The sequence below is a fragment of the Punctularia strigosozonata genome, assembly GCF_000264995.1.
Source record: "Punctularia strigosozonata HHB-11173 SS5 unplaced genomic scaffold PUNSTscaffold_1, whole genome shotgun sequence".
Lineage (NCBI taxonomy): Eukaryota > Fungi > Basidiomycota > Agaricomycetes > Corticiales > Punctulariaceae > Punctularia > Punctularia strigosozonata.
Window position 1 is genome coordinate 756,303 of NW_006767433.1, and position 17,491 is coordinate 773,793.

Here is a 17,491-nt window from a genome sequence, read left to right on the forward strand (position 1 = left end):
GCGTCGCTCAACGCCGCCGCCGCGCGCGAGGTCAGCCGACGAGCTCGACGCGCTCATGTTCTCCTCGCCGACCGAGCCGTCCGCGCCCGCCCCGCTCGCGCCGCCCGCCGCCCCGTTCGCGGCCGGGCGGTCCGTTTCGCCGCGCCCGTCGCCCGGTACGGAGGGCATGCGGCTGCACAACAGGGAGCCCGAGGGGCGCCCGTCGCAGGAATCGTCGTCGCCAACGTCCCCTCGCAGCCCGTCCGGGACGTCGAACCCGCCCCCGCCCCAGCAGCAGCGTGGGCCATACCCGCCCCCGCCGAACATCAGCCTCCCGCGCCCGTCCTTCGGCAGCAACACGTCGTCCTCGACCATGGGCGGGGGGAACACGCCGTACAGCACCCCGCCCGAGTACCCGCGCAACGGGTCCTCGACGTCGCTGGCCTTGCCCAAGACGCTCCCGCCGCCGCCCGCCTCGTCCGCGAACGGCAAGATCTCCGCCGCCGCGTTCCGGCAGCGGCAGCAGGCGAGCCGCAACGCGTCCCAGGGGAGCCTCGTCGGCGGCGCGGGCGGCAGCCCCGTGCTGGGCGGCGGCGGAGCAGGGCCGGCGGACGTGGCGCCGCTCGCGTTCAAGAAGCGGCCGCTGCCGAGCTCGCCGTACCCCCAGCGCGGTCCGTCGCCGAACCCGAACCCGAACCCGACGCTGTCGCAGCTGCAGCAGGAGGAAGGGGCGGCGCAGTCGCGCGAGTCGCTGCCGTACCCGCGCCGCCCCGGCGCGGCGGCGGAGGAGCAGCGGCCGATGTCGACCGCGTCGAGCGAGTTTGACTATATCTCGGCGTACATGGGCGACGACGGTGACGGCGAACGGAGGAGCGGGGAGGGGTTGCGCTGAGGGGAGAGGGAGGATGCCGTGGGCGCCCGTGATCGCGCCAGAAAAGTATCCATGGGCTCGCGAGCGCAAGCTGCATATATGTTCTTGTCGACTGTCGGAACGGAAACACTCTGATACCCCCCATGACTTCCCGTATGCAAAGTCCAAACCCTGTATGAAAGGCCGTCGTGTACTCTTACAGCCCTTATTCAATGCAAGCGATCGCTGTCTTGTAATGTCGGGCCTTGGACCGAGCCACACACAGAGACTACGAAGAGATGAAAAGGTGAAGAGAAGAATCGGATTCCGCGTCTGCGTGGTATAGTACAGGGGGGTGGATATCCTAGGTATGGGGGAGAGGTCGGAGTGGGTGTGGACAGACAACAAAAGTCAGGCTAGGAAAAAGAGCTTCTCTTTTGTCTCTCATACAAGAAATATTGCGAGGGGGTTTCGTACTGCCGTCTGCTATATGCCCTCCTTCCTCCTCGCTTCCGGATGGAAGACTGCAAACGAGTCTAGCAGCAACCGCCTGCTGTGGTCGCCTGCGAGGGCTGGTTGACGCGCACGGAGCCGTCCGCACCTGACGCGCCGCCCTGCGCGCCGGCGGCGTCGGCTTGCGAATCGATAAGGCGGGTCTTGATGTCTCTGCGGGCGAATGCGGGTGTTTTTTTTTTTTCGGTCAGCGTTTGTGAAAACTGTAGAGAGGACGGAGTGCGTATGTATGTACCTTGCCAGCAAGAAGAAGGCCTCCTCGACGCCCTCGTTCACCTTTGCGGAGGTCTCCATAAACTTGATGCCGAGCTCGTCGGCGAGGGCCTTGCCCTGCTCCTCAGTCACGGCCCGCTTGTCCGACCAGTCACACTTGTTGCCGATGAGGATCTTGTTGACGCCTTCCGAAGCGTGCTGCTCGATATTGGCGTGCCACGTTCGGATGTCTGGAAGAAGACGAAGAGGAGTGTGAAGGCGGTCAGGAGGGGAAGGAGGGGAACACGGTTATCAGGGCGGTCTGTTACGCACTGTTGAAGGAGCGCTCGTCGGTGACATCATACACGAGCAGGATGCCCATGGCGCCGCGGTAGTACGCGGTCGTGATCGTCCGGAAGCGTTCTTGTCCGGCGGTATCCCACTGCGCCCCGGTATCTCAGAGCGCCACAAGGGGGAAGGCGAGGGCACGATGTACGCACTATCTGGAGCTTGATACGCTTCCCGTCGAGCTCAATGGTGCGAATCTTGAAGTCGATGCCGATGGTCGTGATGAAGGACGGCGTCCAAGCGTCGTCGCAGAACCGGAGCAGCAGGCACGACTTGCCAACGCCTGGAAACAATGAGGCGTCAGTTCCGCACGTTCGGACGCTCCAGAACGCAGTTACCAACCGGAGTCACCGATCAGCAGGAGCTAACAGACGTAGGAATGTCAATTCAAGCTCTCTGTTCGCCCCGAAACCAGCAACTGCGGCACACCTTGATGAGGAAGTCGTAATGAGGCGGGGGCATCTTGGTTGACTGTCGTTACACTAGAGACAAGAAACAAAGAGGGAAGGTGTCTATAGGATTAGGACAGGAGGAGGGTAGCACGAGAGAGATACGACGAGCGCTAGAGGGTTGGTGTAATTGGAGCGTCACCGTCGAGTGCTGAGGTATATGGCGCCAATGTGGCCGGGCGGTGCGCCGGTGCCTGCCTTGACCGCGTGGTCCGGGAGGGAAACGCCCCTATTCCCATCGAAACCCCCTCCCTACGCGAGAGGTGATCTGCAAACTTGCCACCGTATTATACCGTCGCCATGTAAGATCCATTTATTACGGATGTATACGTTCAGTGATGACTGACACTGCGGCGCAATATGTACTCTGGCATCCCATACATCCCCGGCGCGCGGAGGCATCTCTTGTTCGCAACGACTATGTACTGCCCTTCCGCCACACTGGGAATCTATCTCTGGTACCAAGCAACGGTCCAAACGGCCGCCCCGGTCATGAAACCCAATTCACCCAAAGCGATAGGCTGCCAACAAGTTACACTCTGAAGCGGCAACGACTAGCGTGCATCTCAAGCGAATATACGTATACGGTAATGAGATCCACCCGAAAGGACAGGGGGGTTTGAGCAGGTAAGGTAGTACACCAGCGAGTTGAAATGCTGACACCAAGTTCTACGCGTGGATAGATTCGAACAAGATTGGCTCCCATCCAGCATACTTCAGGTTCAACAATCCGGGCTGCAATGGCACACCGATCCGTTCGTCCCACAGTTGGTTCTTTTTGATCACCGCCTCCGAGTCAGTCATCTCGACGCGAGTCTGAGGCCGCGGAAGGGGAACGACTCACACTTGGGAGCAACAGATGGCCTGCAGAGGTTCAGGGCTTATCCCGCTGGGGCTCGGTGCACCTTGTACGCTCGTCAATCTACTCCCCCCCGCATCGGTTGCAAGTCAGCACGACAGGCAAATAATCATAAGACGCGCATCGTACGAGTAACAGAGGATGAGCGTGATGCTCAAGAGCAGTGCAGACGACCGGCGAATCATCACGATAGAGAAGCCCGGCGAAAGGAGGGACGGTGTATATAGCGGCGCCGGGTTGACAAAACGCCTGCAAGCAAGGCGGGATCACCCTTCGGTTTTATATCCATTTCCTTATCTTCCTCGCAGGCGCTCCCGGTCATAGTTCAAGCACCCCATCATTCGCAGTGAGCAACGCTAACAGTATATATATAGACTCATACCGTATGACAACGAAGATTAGACTGGGAACAAAAGATGCTGAGAGCGACAGCGTGAGGAGTGGCATATGAACAAGGTTCACTCAGCAAAGGCCGGATCTCGCTACATCCCGTGGCCAGCGGTTCGTTCAATCGACCAGACAATTCCTCCGAGGACGTGCGAGAGAAACCGCTCGTCGTGCCAGATCTCTTCGGTATGCCCCAGCGCCGTGTAGAAGCTGCAACCCGGCCGTCCGCTCTCGTTCGTCGCTAACACGACTTTTCTCAGTTATGCTTCGCACGCGGTCGTTCGTCTCTCGTACCTCCGGGGTGCAAGCGATTGGATGCGGTGATCCACGGTCGAAACGCCTCGTCCCTTCGTCCACGTATGTGGACTCGTCGACCGTCAGGACCACGGACGCTCCGGGCGCGCGCGGGTCCGAGCGGAAGTTGTAGACCTCGTCGAACACGGCCCAGCGTCGGGGGGAGGCGCTTCGTGCTCGGATGCGACGGATCGGCGACCTCGATCACCTACACAGTCCGAAGAGTCCCGTCGCTGAGCTTGCCGTAACGAGATAGGAGCGCCAGAAGGAAGCGTGACTTGCAGCGTTCTGGGGGTCTGGATGGTAGTCGAAGAAGGCGCCTGAGCGACTCGCAACGTCAGCGTCGAGACACCAAACTCGTCCAACCAACCAACCAACCAACCAACCCCCCCCAAAAAAAAAAAAACCCGACGTAACCGACCCACTCGGTCGAGGAAGAACTCGTCCTGGCAGAGAGAAGCCGAGGCGCAACGGACGCCGACGAAGTTGCCGCCTCCGTCGAAATACATGCGTAGCGCGCCCTTGCCCGCGTCGTCAAGAACTGCCGGACGATGTCAGATATCGGTCCACCGCAGTGCGCTCAGATGTGGTACATAGCGTATCCGTACCTTCGCCGATGGTGCTCAAGAACACGACCGCGTCGTACCGAGAGAGAACATCGTCGCGGAACCAGCCTTTGTCTTCCGTAGCGTCGACGTCGACGTCGATGTCACTCGCCGATTGCTTGAGCGCTTCGACGGCGGTCAAGATGCTGTCGTGCCGGTAACCGTCCGTCGCGCCGTAGATCAAGATACGCGGCCTCTTCGCCATGGCGGACGCACGAAAGCCCAAGTATTGTACGAGACGACTGCTTAGAGCGATACAGACAGCACCGACTGCTCCGGGAGATCAAACGCTGATGCCCGAATGGCCGGGAGCTTTGCTTTCCGATAACGTCACCGTCAAGAACATACTCCAAGCATCCCGAGGTACTTCCAGCCCAGGTTCACGTTTAGAGCGCGTTGGGCGCCAAGCTCAAGGGCGAATATGATGCTGTTCGCCGTTTCTAAGGCAAGATATGAACTGGAAAACGTCTTCTATTGGCGTTCTCAGGGGCGTGCACTGCTGCAGCATCGCCCCAGGAGCGCCGGGCAGGCACCGGGGGTGGAACACGGACCGCAGTGAGTAGTGACATCAGGACGAGAAAAGAGCAGGTGAAAGAGCGAGAGCGGGTCTAATCCCGGGCTACACGTCCCCTCCACCACCACCTCCGCCGTCACTCGACGTTTACATACTCCGGGACAAACTCGTAAACCCCCTGCTTGTCAGATAATTATCGTATATCGTGCCTGTTGCTGAAACGTTGAACTGCCGCTACGGTCGCTGGCCGGCCTTCACCTACTCCCCGACAATGCACAACCTACTCTCGGGCGGCAAGAACAAGTCGCACTTGTCGATCAAGGAGGCGCTGTTACCGCAACCGCCCTCGTTCGTGAAGAAGAGGAACTATGAGATACACGCGAAGCTGGGAGAAGGGACGTTTGGCAAAGTGATGGTGAGTCGCGAGGAGCCTATATGCGATTGAGCGGGGGTCACGATCGGGGCACACGAATATATCATTGCTCTTGTGATGACGTTGTGCTTGCGGGGAGAAGCTGCTGCACGGGCAGGCATATTCCTGAGCTATAGACGTGGCACTGCCGTTTTCCGGACATGTCCAGTTCCTGGGTTCCGAGGAACGAGGATGACTGGAGACAAGCTCGGATTGCGCCACCTCCCGCCGCCCATGGGCTCCTCGAGGACTTCGGGTGCATTCCTCCACGAACGAAGCAAGGGGGTGCTCCGCCTGAACCGAAGCTGACTCTGCTCTTGTACCGCAGCGAGCGACCTGGCACGTCCCTCCCGAACAAGCCCGCGTCGCGCAGTACGGTGCCGCCATATCCCCGCCTGCTCTGCCCACCGAATCCAGCGCATCCTCTTCGTCGAACCTCAGCACGCACTCTAGCGCTTCAGGGTCATCCGCGACGTCCGGCGTCTCCGCGGGATACTTCAATGAATCGCCGGGCAAGCCATCGGGGTAACATAACCCATCCGTTTTTAGACGTGGATTCGGGTCTAATACGGCACGATGATATCGATAGGCTCACGAAGGATGTCGCGCTGAAGGTCATACCGAAGAAAAAGGTGAAGGGGAATGAGGCGAGCGTATGGGGTGAGATGGAGGTGTTGAAAGGGTTGGATCACCCGAACATCGTGCGTCTTTTGTCAGGAAGGTCCCGGGTTTCGAGCTCATCGACCCTTTTGCAGGTGAAATTCTACGAATGGTTCGAGTCGCGGTCGAAGTACTACCTTTCCTTCGAACTGGCGACGGGCGGAGAGCTGTTCGACCGGATATGTCAGAAAGGAAAGTTCACCGAGAAGGTAACACACGTCTTCACCGCCTGTCTGCGTTTTTGTTGACGGCAACAACGTTAGGACGCTGTGCACGTGGTGCGCTCCATCCTATCCGGCGTCAAGTACCTGCACGACCACGATATCGTCCATCGCGACCTGAAGTACGCGAGCGCCCCATAACCTAGTCATGATCCCGTTGCTGAGCTTCCCTCAGACCGGAGAACATCCTCTACCGCACGCCAGACCCGGATTCGGACATCGTCATCGCAGACTTTGGCATGTGCGTTTCGCCACCCCCTCGCCCTTGGGCCGCCGCACCCTGTCTGAACACACGTCCTTTCTTTGCTCTGCAGCGCCAAGCACCTGCACTCCACCGACGAGCAACTGCATTCTCTCGCCGGAAGCTTCGGTTACGTCGCACCCGAAGTACTGAACAAGGCTGGGCACGGAAAGCCCGTCGACGTCTGGACAACAGGGTGAGTCATGTTCCCTTCCCCGTCCGTCCGAATGTCGTCGCGATTTCGCTCTGACGTCGACGGTTTTTTCCAGCATTATCACCTACGTGTTGCTGTGCGGCTACTCCCCCTTCCGATCCGAAGACGTGAAGGACCTCGTGCGCGAGACGACGGAGGCCAAGATCGAGTTTCACGACCGATATTGGAAGAACATCTCTGATCAAGGTGCGTTTCCTTCCAAGCCTTGCCGCCAACACGGAGGTTTACCCAATCGTGCTCTGTGCAGCGAAAGCGTTTATCAGGCGCTTGCTGCAAGCCGACCCGTCCAACCGGCCCACGGCCGCGGAAGCATACAATGACCCGGTGGGCGCTTTTCGCTCAATCCTCTTCCAATTCTCTCTTCTCTCCCTCTCTCTCTCTCTCTTGTACTGACATCACCCTCCTTCTCGTGTCCAGTGGCTCACGACGTACGAACCCTCGTCCGAAGAAGACCTCCCCGGCCTGCGCGAGAATTTCGACGCCAAGTCCAAGTGGCGCCAGGTCATCGGCTCCGTGCGCGCCGTGCAGCGCATGAGCACGCTCTCCCGGCGCGCGAGCCAGTCGAGCATGAGCAGCACCGCGAGCGAGGCCAGCGGCGGGTGGCGCGGCGGCGCCGGCGATGAGGACGACGACGACGACGACGACGAAGGGCAGGCGCATAAAGTGCCGGACGACCCGGGCTCGAACGAGCACGTAAACGTGCTGCCGCCCGAGGAGGACGGGGACACGAGCGAGGTGCTCCGGAGCACGCCGCCGCAGCCCGGTCCGTCGAACTCGCCCCCTCAGGACCGACAACAACGAGAGGCGGGCGTTCGGGCGCGGGACATGAACGTGGGCGCGTCGCGGCCGGAGGCGCACGCGCTGAAGCACGAGCAGGCGGAGGACGCGCCGCCGGCGCTGCACGAGATGGGGAAGGAGGACGTGTCGACGCCGATCGAGGTCACGGACAAGCGCGAGCGGCTGCACAAGCAAACGGAGGACGAGTACCTGCATATACCCGGGACGTTTCACCACGGAGAGGAAGAGGCTGACGCGAGCGGGCTCGCTGTGCATGAGGGATTGTGGAGTCGGCTCGCGAAGCATTTGCGCATACATTCATGAACGAGGGGACGGATATCGATCTCCGACTTCTGCTTGCCCTAGACGTTGAGGGGTGATATAGGTATTCTTGTTTATGCTATCCTGTGGGCTTTGGTGCTGTTCAGCGCTGTGTGCCGTTTGGTTTGTATGATATGTAGCAACGCGGTAAGATACATTCGTCCAGCTGCTAGACAGCATAATAAACCCTGTTCCTTCTACTTCCGCCGCGCGTATGCTGGCTGGCACACTACATAGGCTACCGCAGCTCGCCGGATTCGGAACCCACATCACACCCTAGTCACAAATATCAACGTGTACCGTCGACCGCCCGAGCTCACAAGCCATGCACACCATGCCTGATAGATGTGGCGGAAAATTATACACATGGGCGCTTCACACCCTTCGAGTGCTGTTTGTCCGCCCAAAAGCTGATCTGACTGAGACGCTGTGCATCTGCCACAGAGCCAGAAATGGCCAGGGATCTGGGACACGTCGGGCCTTGTCCCTCGACATGAGCCAGAAGTCGCTTGACGATTTTCGACCACGACCACGGAGAATGCTCCACTTGCGATCGCTGGTGGAGCGAATTGATCCGGACTGGTCTCAGGACATGCGACTGCGGCTTGACATGCCAGGAAAGAGCTCCGCCATTTCCAGTGTTCTGGGCGAGGATACATAAGGATGAGCGACCGACATTCTCGGCTCAGAAAAAAGGACGACTCACTGCGAGGTCTGGACGGTCTGAACGTCCGTGGTCATCAGCTTTGGTACGACATCTCTGAGCAAATCGAGCTCCGTCTGATCCAACCCATAACACCGTCGCAAGGTAAGCACTTTCAAGGATGCTCGGCCGTTGCGCTTCAGGCTGGACTCGCGTCGAATCGCCAGCTCGGCCCGACATCGACCGAACCAGGGAAATTCGGAGGAATGCACGGCGTCCATAATGTGCAGGCTGATGAGTCTCGGCAATGGTTCCCCCATGGCTTGCGTCCGATGGCGGTGTAAAGCGTTGAAGAAAGCGGTGACCATCTCTACGCCCATCAGATCCAGGTCCCGCACCTTCGTGCAATGACGCAGAATCGCGTGCAATGCGTCTGCGGACGGTACGTGTTCCTGGCCGCCTTTCAGAATCATCAGATAGGGATTCAGGTGCGGAAGACATAGCGTGCTCAGATTCTTGAATATATCGTCGATCGCGGTCGAAAGCAGCTTTGGAAACCTGATGGAAGCTACTTTACAGAGGGTTGCGGAGATCAACAAGATCGAGGCTGCGGGAATGCCGGTCACAAGCTCGACTTGGCCCGGGGGGCAGTGAGGCTTTGCCAAGTTCCACAGGTCCGCAAGGCAGTCCATACTCTCCACTTCGTAACAGACAAGTTCGAAAGACCTGATCCTGATTTGATCAAATCGGAGGTGTCGGAGAAAGGACACTAATTCCTGACATGTACCCGCTAGGGTAACTTGACGTAACGCGGGTAGGTGGACCTCGCGTACAGGGGCAGCAGAGGTAGAGGATGCGAGCACCTTGGGCAGGTTGGCCCCTAAGGAGAGTAACTCGAGGAGAGGAAGTGCTTCAAGCGTGTCGAGGACGTCATCCAGAACAGTCGAGGGCATCTCTTGTGTGAGCTCGTAATTCAGATCAAGATACCTCAAGTTAAGCGTCCTAAGCCATCGTGAGGTCCATGGCAAGAAGGGTGCAATACTCTCCAGGCAAAAGGAGCGAAGGCTCGGCATACGGGTATCCTGTAGGCAATCGACAAGCTCCCTCAGTTGATCGTCTTCGAGGTCATCGAGGTCTGATATGCCGAGCTTGAGAGATCTCAGAACGGGTGCGTATGTCTGAAATTGCTGCAATGTTGATAGAAGGACATCGTACGGCGCACTCAACCATAGCGAAGAGATGCGGGAAGGGTGGTGAAGTGCGATGCGTTTTAGGACAGCTTCGCTTGAAGGACGGCGGACAATCTCGTCCGTGACGTCGTATACGACATGGAGGGGTATAGTAGGGAAACGTTCGCATAGAGCCAGGGCGAGCTTCGGTCGGCCCACGTCCAGAGTGTTCCACAGTTTCGAGGTGCCCAGCGCCACGCTTCTCCAAAATGCGCAAACTTGAGAGCACGGCGGCGACCATTCGGATATCGTCCATGTGCCCCAAGTCGTAATGTCGAGGTTGTCCTGGCTGAGCAACATGATATGGGAGAGGATCTCGCGAGGGAGTCGATTGACGGGCTGCGAGGCGTTATGCTGGGTACGCAAATCGAACATGGCCTTCTGCGCACGTTCACATACGCGTTCGAGCTCTTCGAGTTGACGCCTCCGCTCAGACGAGAACGCTTCGAGAAGTGCATATCGATCTTCAGAATCCAGATAGAAAGGACCCCGTGACCACGAATCGCCAGAAAACGCGCTTGAGGGGTTTCCGACTCCCCCGAAGCTTGCGGAGGGTTGGAGTTGGTTAACAGTTCGGTCGTGGTAAGCTGTGACCCAGTTGTGACCTCTGCCAAAACGTGATCTTTTCGTGACTATGGCTGTGCTGGTTCACGACTTCGCCGTTTTTTGCCCACTCGCGTCCGAGCCCGTTTTTTCACACGGTTGTAAACCGTACAAGCCCCGCCTCGCTTCGCTCCGGCGAGACTTTTGTTGTATCCGGCTTCAAACATCTGGCAGCAAGATATCATCCGAACGCGCTATGTACTGTGCATCCACCCCTAATGCAACATCGCCCCCTAATGCAACATCGACACAAATCCCTCTCCCGTTCCTTTCCTGCTCAGCTGCTCGTCTCGGAAAAAAAAATGTGCTCTCAAACATCTATAAATACTGTATGTAAGAGATGAAGTAGGAGCGAGGCTTGGTTCGGGCTACAGAAAAACATTAGGACTGCTCGAGTGAGTTGATGCAACATGTCGCGAGTACTCCACGGCTTCGCTTCGCCGGATCGGTAACGCAAAATTTATGGAAATATTTGGTAGTACTCAATACATTGTATCCTATTTGCTACGCCATCCCGATTTGTGATTGCTGTAGTAATGCTGCTGTAGGAGGATGTTCAACACAAAGGGTGTTGGCGTGACGGATGAGTTCAAACTCCGCCTGCGTTGATTGGCCTGAGCCGCTTGAGCCCTGCGTTGCGCTGCAGCCTGTCCTAGTTCGGCACCTCGGCAAATCGTGACCGCGTGTGATGATCTCGCAACTTTGGCTGGTGCTCACTTCGTCTCGCCGGCATCTCGCTGGCAGAGTTGAGGCTCAACCAAAATATTTGAGACGCTGGATAACATATCTATAGCATCCTGGCTATCTACTACCAAAGTTTTGGACAATTTTGAGGTGATTTGAGGGAGCGTTGCATTAGGGGTGGATGCACAGTACACATTCTGGGTACAGTACAACTGGTAACTGCTTTCTGAAGAGAGCTGTCCATTGGCAAAGATGCGTGGGCGGGCCCAATGGCAATTCGTGATCATAATTGGTTAAAAACCTGGGAGTCGGAACCTGCGCGCATCGATGCGCGCTATACCCCCACGTGAAACCGTCGAAATCATAACCGTCAGACACGGTTGCGCAACGCGTACGGGGTTGGGTCTCACCTTTGCTGGATTTCAGGCATGACTCTGGCCGTCGAGTCTTCTTTGTAGAATTTGATGAATCTTATTCGACAAAGGAGAGCGCTTCTCGTTTGCAATGCAGCGTCAATATTCCAACCGTAGGTAAGTTAGGTGTTAGGTAACGGTGGTCGTGGCTCTCGTCACACGATCACGTAGGAGTGATGGCACGCGTCACTCCCGGCCAAAAGTCGCGATTCCGCGGTTGAGCGCTGGCTCGAGCACACTGGCGCCGGTAAAGCGAGATAAGAAAGTGTCTACAGCGGCGCTGTGCGGCGTGGCGTGGCGCAGAGCAGCGCGAAACGGCGACAGCTCACGTACACGACCTCCGCTGATACGCGCCTGTTGGACGGTGGGAGGGACTGCAGCGCGATCCCGCAGGTGGACGAAGTGAGCTGCTACAAGGGCGAATGCCGCATCAGTGAGTTGTCCACTCGCGATGTTATGCGAACGAATTGATGCTGATTCCTATCTGCCGCGCAGAGACCTGCCGCGACGGTTACGAGGTGTCGACGGTCAGCGAGCGGTGCCTTCGAAAACTTCTTACTCTCGCAAGTGCTCTCAGTATCAGCGCAGGCGGGCCGTCTGAGTAGCTCGCTTTATTACCTTATTACTTGTCGTTCCGTGATCATAAAGCCTGCATGTGAATATTGTTTCTTGCATGAAGTACCTTTGGAACAAGGTCTGAATCCCCATGATAGCAAGAGGTGTCGCTAGACGAAGAATGTACACCAGAATCAGCAACTAATCCGACTGCTCCATATCCCCGTCGGCGTAATCGGAACGGATAGATACGTTGTCAGACGTGTCAGAATCATCGTCCTACAAGGGAGATGAGCGCTGAAAATCGGGCATGCAACTCAAGCAACCGAGGTGCTCACGTCCGGTGATGGATCCACGACGACCTTCGTCGCCAGCTCCTCCAGCAACCCCAACGCCGTCCTATCCAAACCGGAGCAGTGTGCTATCTTCACGTTCTGCAACGGGGCCTTTCCGTGTCGCAGCGCAAAAGCGTGCCTCCGGATCAGCTCCGCGCAACAGAGACCGAACCACAGCTGCCCCGAGGAATGTTCCGCGTCGATGATTCGCAGCGTGGCGAGGTTCGGGAGTGCAATATGAGAGCCGTCGCCGGCGGCGTGAAGGTTGTGCAACGCTCGAAAAGCGTATTCGGCAGCGCCCAAACCTTTCAGAGAGAGATGTTGGAGGCCCTCGGCGTTGGCGAGAATATTTTGCAAAGAAGACAAGGACCGTGGGCGCAACGTGCCTTCCCGTTTGTTCAGTGCGAATATGGTCGCATTGGAGCTCAAGAGTTGACAAGAACCCAGTTGCTGTAAGATCGAATCACCTTCCTCAGGCGACGCACCATCGAGCGCCAACACGAGAGTGGGGCCGCCGCGTCGTGCCCGACCAGTAGAGCACAGGGAGACGTCGCTGATGTGCATATCGAGTGCGACGACAGGCCCGAGACAGTATGGTTGGGTTTCTTGCCAAATGTCGGCAAAATAGGCTGAGCATTCCGACCAGCATTTCACCTCGAGTTTGGCCGAGTCCGCGATCTTCAAATGCTTTAGGAGAGAGGCGCAACTGCGAGTAGGTCCTGCCAGATCGAGCTCACGAAGGCGGCACAAGTGCACCTTGCGGGAGGAACGCACTGACGGCGCAGTCAAAAGTTCATATGAACCGCCTCTACTCAAGCATAACCGCTCAAGGAAAGGTAAGGCCTCAAGGGCATCGAGTACGTCGTCAAGAGGCTCGTCGTCGCTCTCGTGCATTTGAGAGATCTCTAGATCTCGCAGTTCGAGCGACCGTAGCCACCTGGATATCCAGAGTGAATGGGAGGAGAAACCTCTCATACAGAGGTAACGCAATTTCGAGCAATCGACGCCGGTTAGGCATTCGAAGAAGGAATTTTGATGTGCAGCATCCCAAGGTACAGTTGTATCTCGGGTCAAGTGAAGTATCGTGAGGGCGGGCGCGCAAGTCTGGAACTGACTCATGAACGTATCGATTTTCGGTTTTATCCCTTTGACGTGGAGTACGGAGATGCGAGAGGGGTATCGGAGGATGATCCGTTCTAGAGTCTCGAAATCGGCAAGATTGCGGGACACGTATGTGACGCGAAGTTCGGTTTTCGGGAAGCGTTTGCACAACGCTAATGCGAGTTTTGGTTTCCGCAGGTCGATAAGGTTCCAGAGTTTGGAAGTCATGAAGGCTACCTGGCGCCAAAGCACGCAAACTTGGGAGCAGGCTAGGGGCCATTCCGACTTCCCGCTCAAAAATGGAAGGTCGATATTCCTGTTGTTTCTCAGCGTGAGAACCATTATCTTCGAGAGGATTTCGTTAGGCAATCTGCTAACGGGCAAGGAGGCATTATGTTGGGCGCGGAGATCGAACATTGCCTCGTGTACACGCTCCAGTTTCTGCTTGAGTTCCTTGGATTCCAGCTCGAGACTTCTAAAGCGCTGCATATGCTCGGCTGAGAAAGCCGCAAGAAGTTCTGGGGTGTCCTCCTCACGCAAATAGAATGGGGAAGGGGAGCATGATGCATGGTGGGTTGTACTGTATACATGGCTATGGGTTGAGCAATTCACGAGGATATTCCATTGATTGCCCACATATCTACGAGGTTGTCCATGTTGAACGCGCCGGACTGAACTTGAATCAGGAGGTTCCTATCACGACAAGGGGATTAAGGCAGCTATCGTTAGACTATCTGGTTCTTCAGGGCTGTCGTCCAAGGAGTGTGTGCGGTTGTCGAGGAACGGAGGATGGGAACCGTGGGGAAAGCCTGAACCACGATCACGCGTGCATCAACGGGATCGACCCAGCTGGCGTCCAGGACTTGCCCGAGGACATGCTGCACATGCATGGTACAGCACCTGCTCTGACTGCGAGGACAAGCTGGGAAACCTCTGCCCTTCTCTATACGCATCGCTCCAGGGGAGATCCTCAAATGGTATATTTTCCGTTCCCGTCGGCAATGTATCGCTGGCAGTAGCAAAGTCCTTTCAAAGCGGTTTTGAACGCTCGCATGCGCATCTTAGCCTGTTTCACGTCTTTGATGGACCCGTTCTCTCGCAAACTCTGGGCTTCGAGGCCATGGCCATGACACGTCCATTCTCGCTGCGCACACACCGCCTGCCGAGCGCTCCGGAGCGCGTCGGGCGCGCGTGATTTGCCAATGTATGTCATGATGCGGAACACTCAATGGCGCAAACGGATATTACGCCTGGATTTTATCCTTAGCGCGCATTCCACGGGACGAACGTGGGTTCTGAGGGAGAGCGCTGGTCCCTCGAACCACGGGCTTTGCAGGCCGGCACCTTGTACCCAGGTCGGTCTGTCATGGAAAATGGCGTTCCTTGGGCGGACAGCGATGCGCTTCATCTCATGGGACTACTGCCCATGCAGTGATGCTACGTCAAGGGGTCAAGCCTCGTCGACTGCGGGCCCTGCGTCCCGGATTATGCTGTCCGTACCCCTTTGGCTGTCGCGAGCGGATGACCTGCCGCTCTGTTGCTGCGACAAACTAATAACCTTTAGCCGTCTCCGTGCGCCTGATATCCCCGAGTGCGTTTACGTCCCTCCATTCTCTGGAGTTGACTCATGATTTCAATACGCAGTCCGGCGTCGGTCGCTGTTTCTGTTCTGAAGTTCGCGCCCCGCGTCTCCCGCAACCGCAACCGCTGACGCAGTGCCTGAACGCGTCAGGGATCATTCCAGCGTATCATTTTTTCGTGCTGGACTCTCGATGCCTATTTGCAATGGACGGACGGACGACCCGAGACTCGTATGGTGTACGTCCGACTCGGATATATAAAGGGTCGTCTGCGCCGCCGAGGACCCTCCAGCGAACTCGCCACAATCCCTGACTTCCAAAACACAAAGAACCATGTTCAGCAAGAAGTTGGTCATCGCCGTGCTCGCGCTTTTCTCTGGGTAGGTGTCCTTCGTCGTGCACCACCCACGACTGTCCGCGCGAATCAGGACTCAACTCCTCTCCTCTTCGTCCTATAGTCTCGTCGCAGTCCAGGCCATGCCCAACTCTGAAGCGCGTGATCTCCCGTGCTGCTCGACGTTGTAAGTCGCCGTTCCGCGGTTGTATCCACGCCGGATCCGAGTTGATTGACGATGCTACTCCTCCGCAGCAACTGCGTCCCCGGCACGAAGTGCCTCGTGGTCTGCGACCCGGACTGCTGAGCGGCGTCCTCCCAGACCTTTCATGCATCCAGTGCCAGTAGGACAGGTTATTGCTATCACTCTATAATTGTCGGACGTCTTGTCTACGAGGTTGATTGATTCTTTATACACGGGTCATATGCGCTTATGATGCGTGCGCGAGACACCGTAGAGACTTGGACCACGAGTTGCGACGACCAAGGAAGAAAAACCGTAAAAGACTGCCGAGGCTCACGAACAGTGCAGGTGCACGCTGCCGATCGTTTTTGGCTTGTCTATATATGCAATTTTGCCAACCTCTCACTGCTGTACACGATATATGCATCTTACATGCTATCGAACGAGGGACCCCAAACCACCCCTTCCAGATCGGGACCGAGTCCCAGATCCGCGACCACGTACGGTGGTGGGTAGATAGGTAGACCGTCGAAAGAAAGAAAACCGAGAGAGAAATCGGGGGGAGATCACGAAAACGAGATGCAACGAAAACATGCGTTGAGATAAAGGACGATAAATGGGGGAAACCTGAGCGGGGAAACAACATCTCGTTGGAGGTGCTTTGGGGGGGGGGGTCCGGCCGTCACCACTGGTCCTCGATGTCCTGGAAGTCCATCTGGTCGCGGTCCAGGCTCATCAAGCGCGCGTACTCGAGCAACATCCTGTGTGTGATACCACATATCAGCTCCCTGTCTCGCACGTATAACGAGGTTGAAATCGAAACCGACCGGAACATGTACGCCGTCAAATCCTCCTTCCGCCACATCGTCCGACTCCACTCCCTCCCCGCCTCCGCGATCTTCCTCGCCAGATGATCGTTATCCTCCCCTCCCCCGTACCCGGTAAAGAACGCCATGATGTCCATCACGTCCGAGTAGTCGTTCTTCACCGGCACGAAGTGGACCCACGGCTGGATCCGGCGCGAGAACCACTCGGGGTAGACCGTCGCCTTGAGCACGACCGCGTGGGAGGTGATGAGGCGCTTGAAGCGCGAGGACCAGCCGTTGCCGTCGACGTCCATCACGTACTTGTACCTCCCCGCCTCGCGCGTGTCCATATTCTCCCGCCAGTCGAACATGTCTTCCAACACCGGACACACCTCCTCCGCGCACTGCATCGGCCCGCCCGCAAAGTGGACGTCGAGGAGCGCGTCCCGGAGCGCGCGCCGTTCCACCTCGACCACGTGCCACCCCTGGCCCTCTCCACGCCACCCTTGTCCTTGTCCTTCTCCCTCGGAGGAAGACGAGTTGGCGACCATGAGGCTCACGACGCCCTCCCCCTCCTCTGCCATCATCACCAACCGCTCGCGCTGCGCCTCCCACCACCGATGATCCCCCCCGCACCATATCCCCGTATTGCTCCCCCTCCACAACAGCTTCCCCGCCCTCCTCTCCCCGCCCCTCCCCGCCTCCTCCTCGTCCCTCCTCTCCTTCTCCTCCCACCCCAGATCGCCCTCCACGTCCTCCACCCAGCCCCCGACGCCGGCCGGCCTGAGATCGGCGTGCGCCGCGCTCGTCGAGTACGAGAACTGCGGGACCAGCGGCGGGCTCTCGAGCCCGGGCCCGGCGTGGTGCGAGAGGAACTGGCCGTGGGAGGTGAAGAGGGACGGGTGCGTGCACGGGTCCATCGCGGCGAGGTGCGAGCGGACGAAGGTCCGGGTCCGGTTCGGCGCGGACAGGTCCGGGAACGAGGTCTCGTACGACTCGGACGAGGGCGGGAAGGGCGTGGCGAGCGCGCGCGCGGGCGAGGTCGGGGCGCAGGCGGACAGCCAGCCGATGTTCTCGTGCGGCGGGAGGTCGTGGATGTCGAGGTCTACCAAGGCAAACAAAAAAAAGAGGTGGGTTAATCGGTAAGTAACGAACGAGAGAGAGAGGGGGGGGGGGGGGGGGGGGGGG

At 57.8% G+C, this 17,491-nt stretch overlaps 7 protein-coding genes across 7 annotated transcripts in view; 2 read left to right on the plus strand and 5 right to left on the minus strand.

Moving 5' to 3' along the window:
- PUNSTDRAFT_123417 (uncharacterized protein) overlaps positions 1-1,052 on the plus strand; it is a 4,051-nt gene extending 2,999 nt beyond the window's left edge. Inside the window, exon 6 of the mRNA XM_007378189.1 lies at positions 77-1,052. Coding sequence (XP_007378251.1) covers positions 77-871 — 795 coding nt within the window. The 3' untranslated portion in view covers positions 872-1,052. The remainder of the gene's footprint in view (positions 1-76) is intronic.
- A 78-nt stretch (positions 1,053-1,130) lies between these two features.
- On the minus strand, positions 1,131-2,478 carry PUNSTDRAFT_139913 (rab-type small GTP-binding protein). The gene is made up of 6 exons (XM_007378190.1): positions 2,312-2,478; positions 2,225-2,246; positions 2,035-2,165; positions 1,868-1,976; positions 1,578-1,785; positions 1,131-1,495 (listed from the first exon to the last, which is right to left on the minus strand). The coding sequence occupies exons 1-6, from the start codon at positions 2,342-2,344 to the stop codon at positions 1,366-1,368; spliced, it is 633 nt and encodes a 210-aa protein (XP_007378252.1). The 5' UTR covers positions 2,345-2,478; the 3' UTR covers positions 1,131-1,365.
- Positions 2,479-3,672: 1,194 nt separating this feature from the next.
- On the minus strand, positions 3,673-4,681 carry PUNSTDRAFT_109585 (class I glutamine amidotransferase-like protein; the record flags this gene model as incomplete). The annotated part of the gene is made up of 4 exons (XM_007378191.1): positions 3,673-3,807; positions 3,872-4,047; positions 4,293-4,412; positions 4,480-4,681. The coding sequence occupies 4 exons, from the start codon at positions 4,679-4,681 to the stop codon at positions 3,673-3,675; spliced, it is 633 nt and encodes a 210-aa protein (XP_007378253.1).
- A 580-nt stretch (positions 4,682-5,261) lies between these two features.
- PUNSTDRAFT_123419 (Pkinase-domain-containing protein) lies at positions 5,262-8,032 on the plus strand (the record flags this gene model as incomplete). The annotated part of the gene is made up of 10 exons (XM_007378192.1): positions 5,262-5,405; positions 5,731-5,927; positions 5,992-6,103; positions 6,158-6,271; positions 6,326-6,405; positions 6,459-6,524; positions 6,598-6,720; positions 6,794-6,924; positions 6,986-7,062; positions 7,156-8,032. The coding sequence occupies 10 exons, from the start codon at positions 5,262-5,264 to the stop codon at positions 7,837-7,839; spliced, it is 1,728 nt and encodes a 575-aa protein (XP_007378254.1). The 3' UTR covers positions 7,840-8,032.
- Positions 8,033-8,538: 506 nt separating this feature from the next.
- Positions 8,539-10,083, minus strand: PUNSTDRAFT_129026 (uncharacterized protein; the record flags this gene model as incomplete). Its single annotated transcript, XM_007378193.1, has 1 exon — positions 8,539-10,083. One exon carries the CDS (start codon positions 10,081-10,083, stop codon positions 8,539-8,541), a length of 1,545 nt encoding a protein of 514 aa, XP_007378255.1.
- A 2,081-nt stretch (positions 10,084-12,164) lies between these two features.
- PUNSTDRAFT_129027 (uncharacterized protein) lies at positions 12,165-13,627 on the minus strand (the record flags this gene model as incomplete). The annotated part of the gene is made up of 2 exons (XM_007378194.1): positions 12,165-12,242; positions 12,302-13,627. 2 exons carry the CDS (start codon positions 13,625-13,627, stop codon positions 12,165-12,167), a joined length of 1,404 nt encoding a protein of 467 aa, XP_007378256.1.
- A 2,552-nt stretch (positions 13,628-16,179) lies between these two features.
- PUNSTDRAFT_58013 (uncharacterized protein) overlaps positions 16,180-17,491 on the minus strand; it is a gene marked incomplete at both ends in the record, with an annotated part of 2,683 nt that continues 1,371 nt past the window's right edge. Inside the window, 2 exons of the mRNA XM_007378195.1 lie at positions 16,180-16,258; positions 16,325-17,408. Of these exons, the coding sequence (XP_007378257.1) occupies positions 16,180-16,258; positions 16,325-17,408 (1,163 nt within the window). The remainder of the gene's footprint in view (positions 16,259-16,324; positions 17,409-17,491) is intronic.

Excerpts from the sequence above, each read along its gene's own strand:
- PUNSTDRAFT_139913 (XM_007378190.1), bottom strand. The coding sequence starts at position 2,344 with ATGCCCCCGCCTCATTACGACTTCCTCATCAAG. Across the intron at positions 2,166-2,224 it reads CCTGCTGATCGGTGACTCCG|GCGTTGGCAAGTCGTGCCTG; the intron begins GTTGGTAACTGC and ends CATTGTTTCCAG. Across the intron at positions 1,496-1,577 it reads GCCTTCTTCTTGCTGGCAAG|AGACATCAAGACCCGCCTTA; the intron begins GTACATACATAC and ends ATTCGCCCGCAG.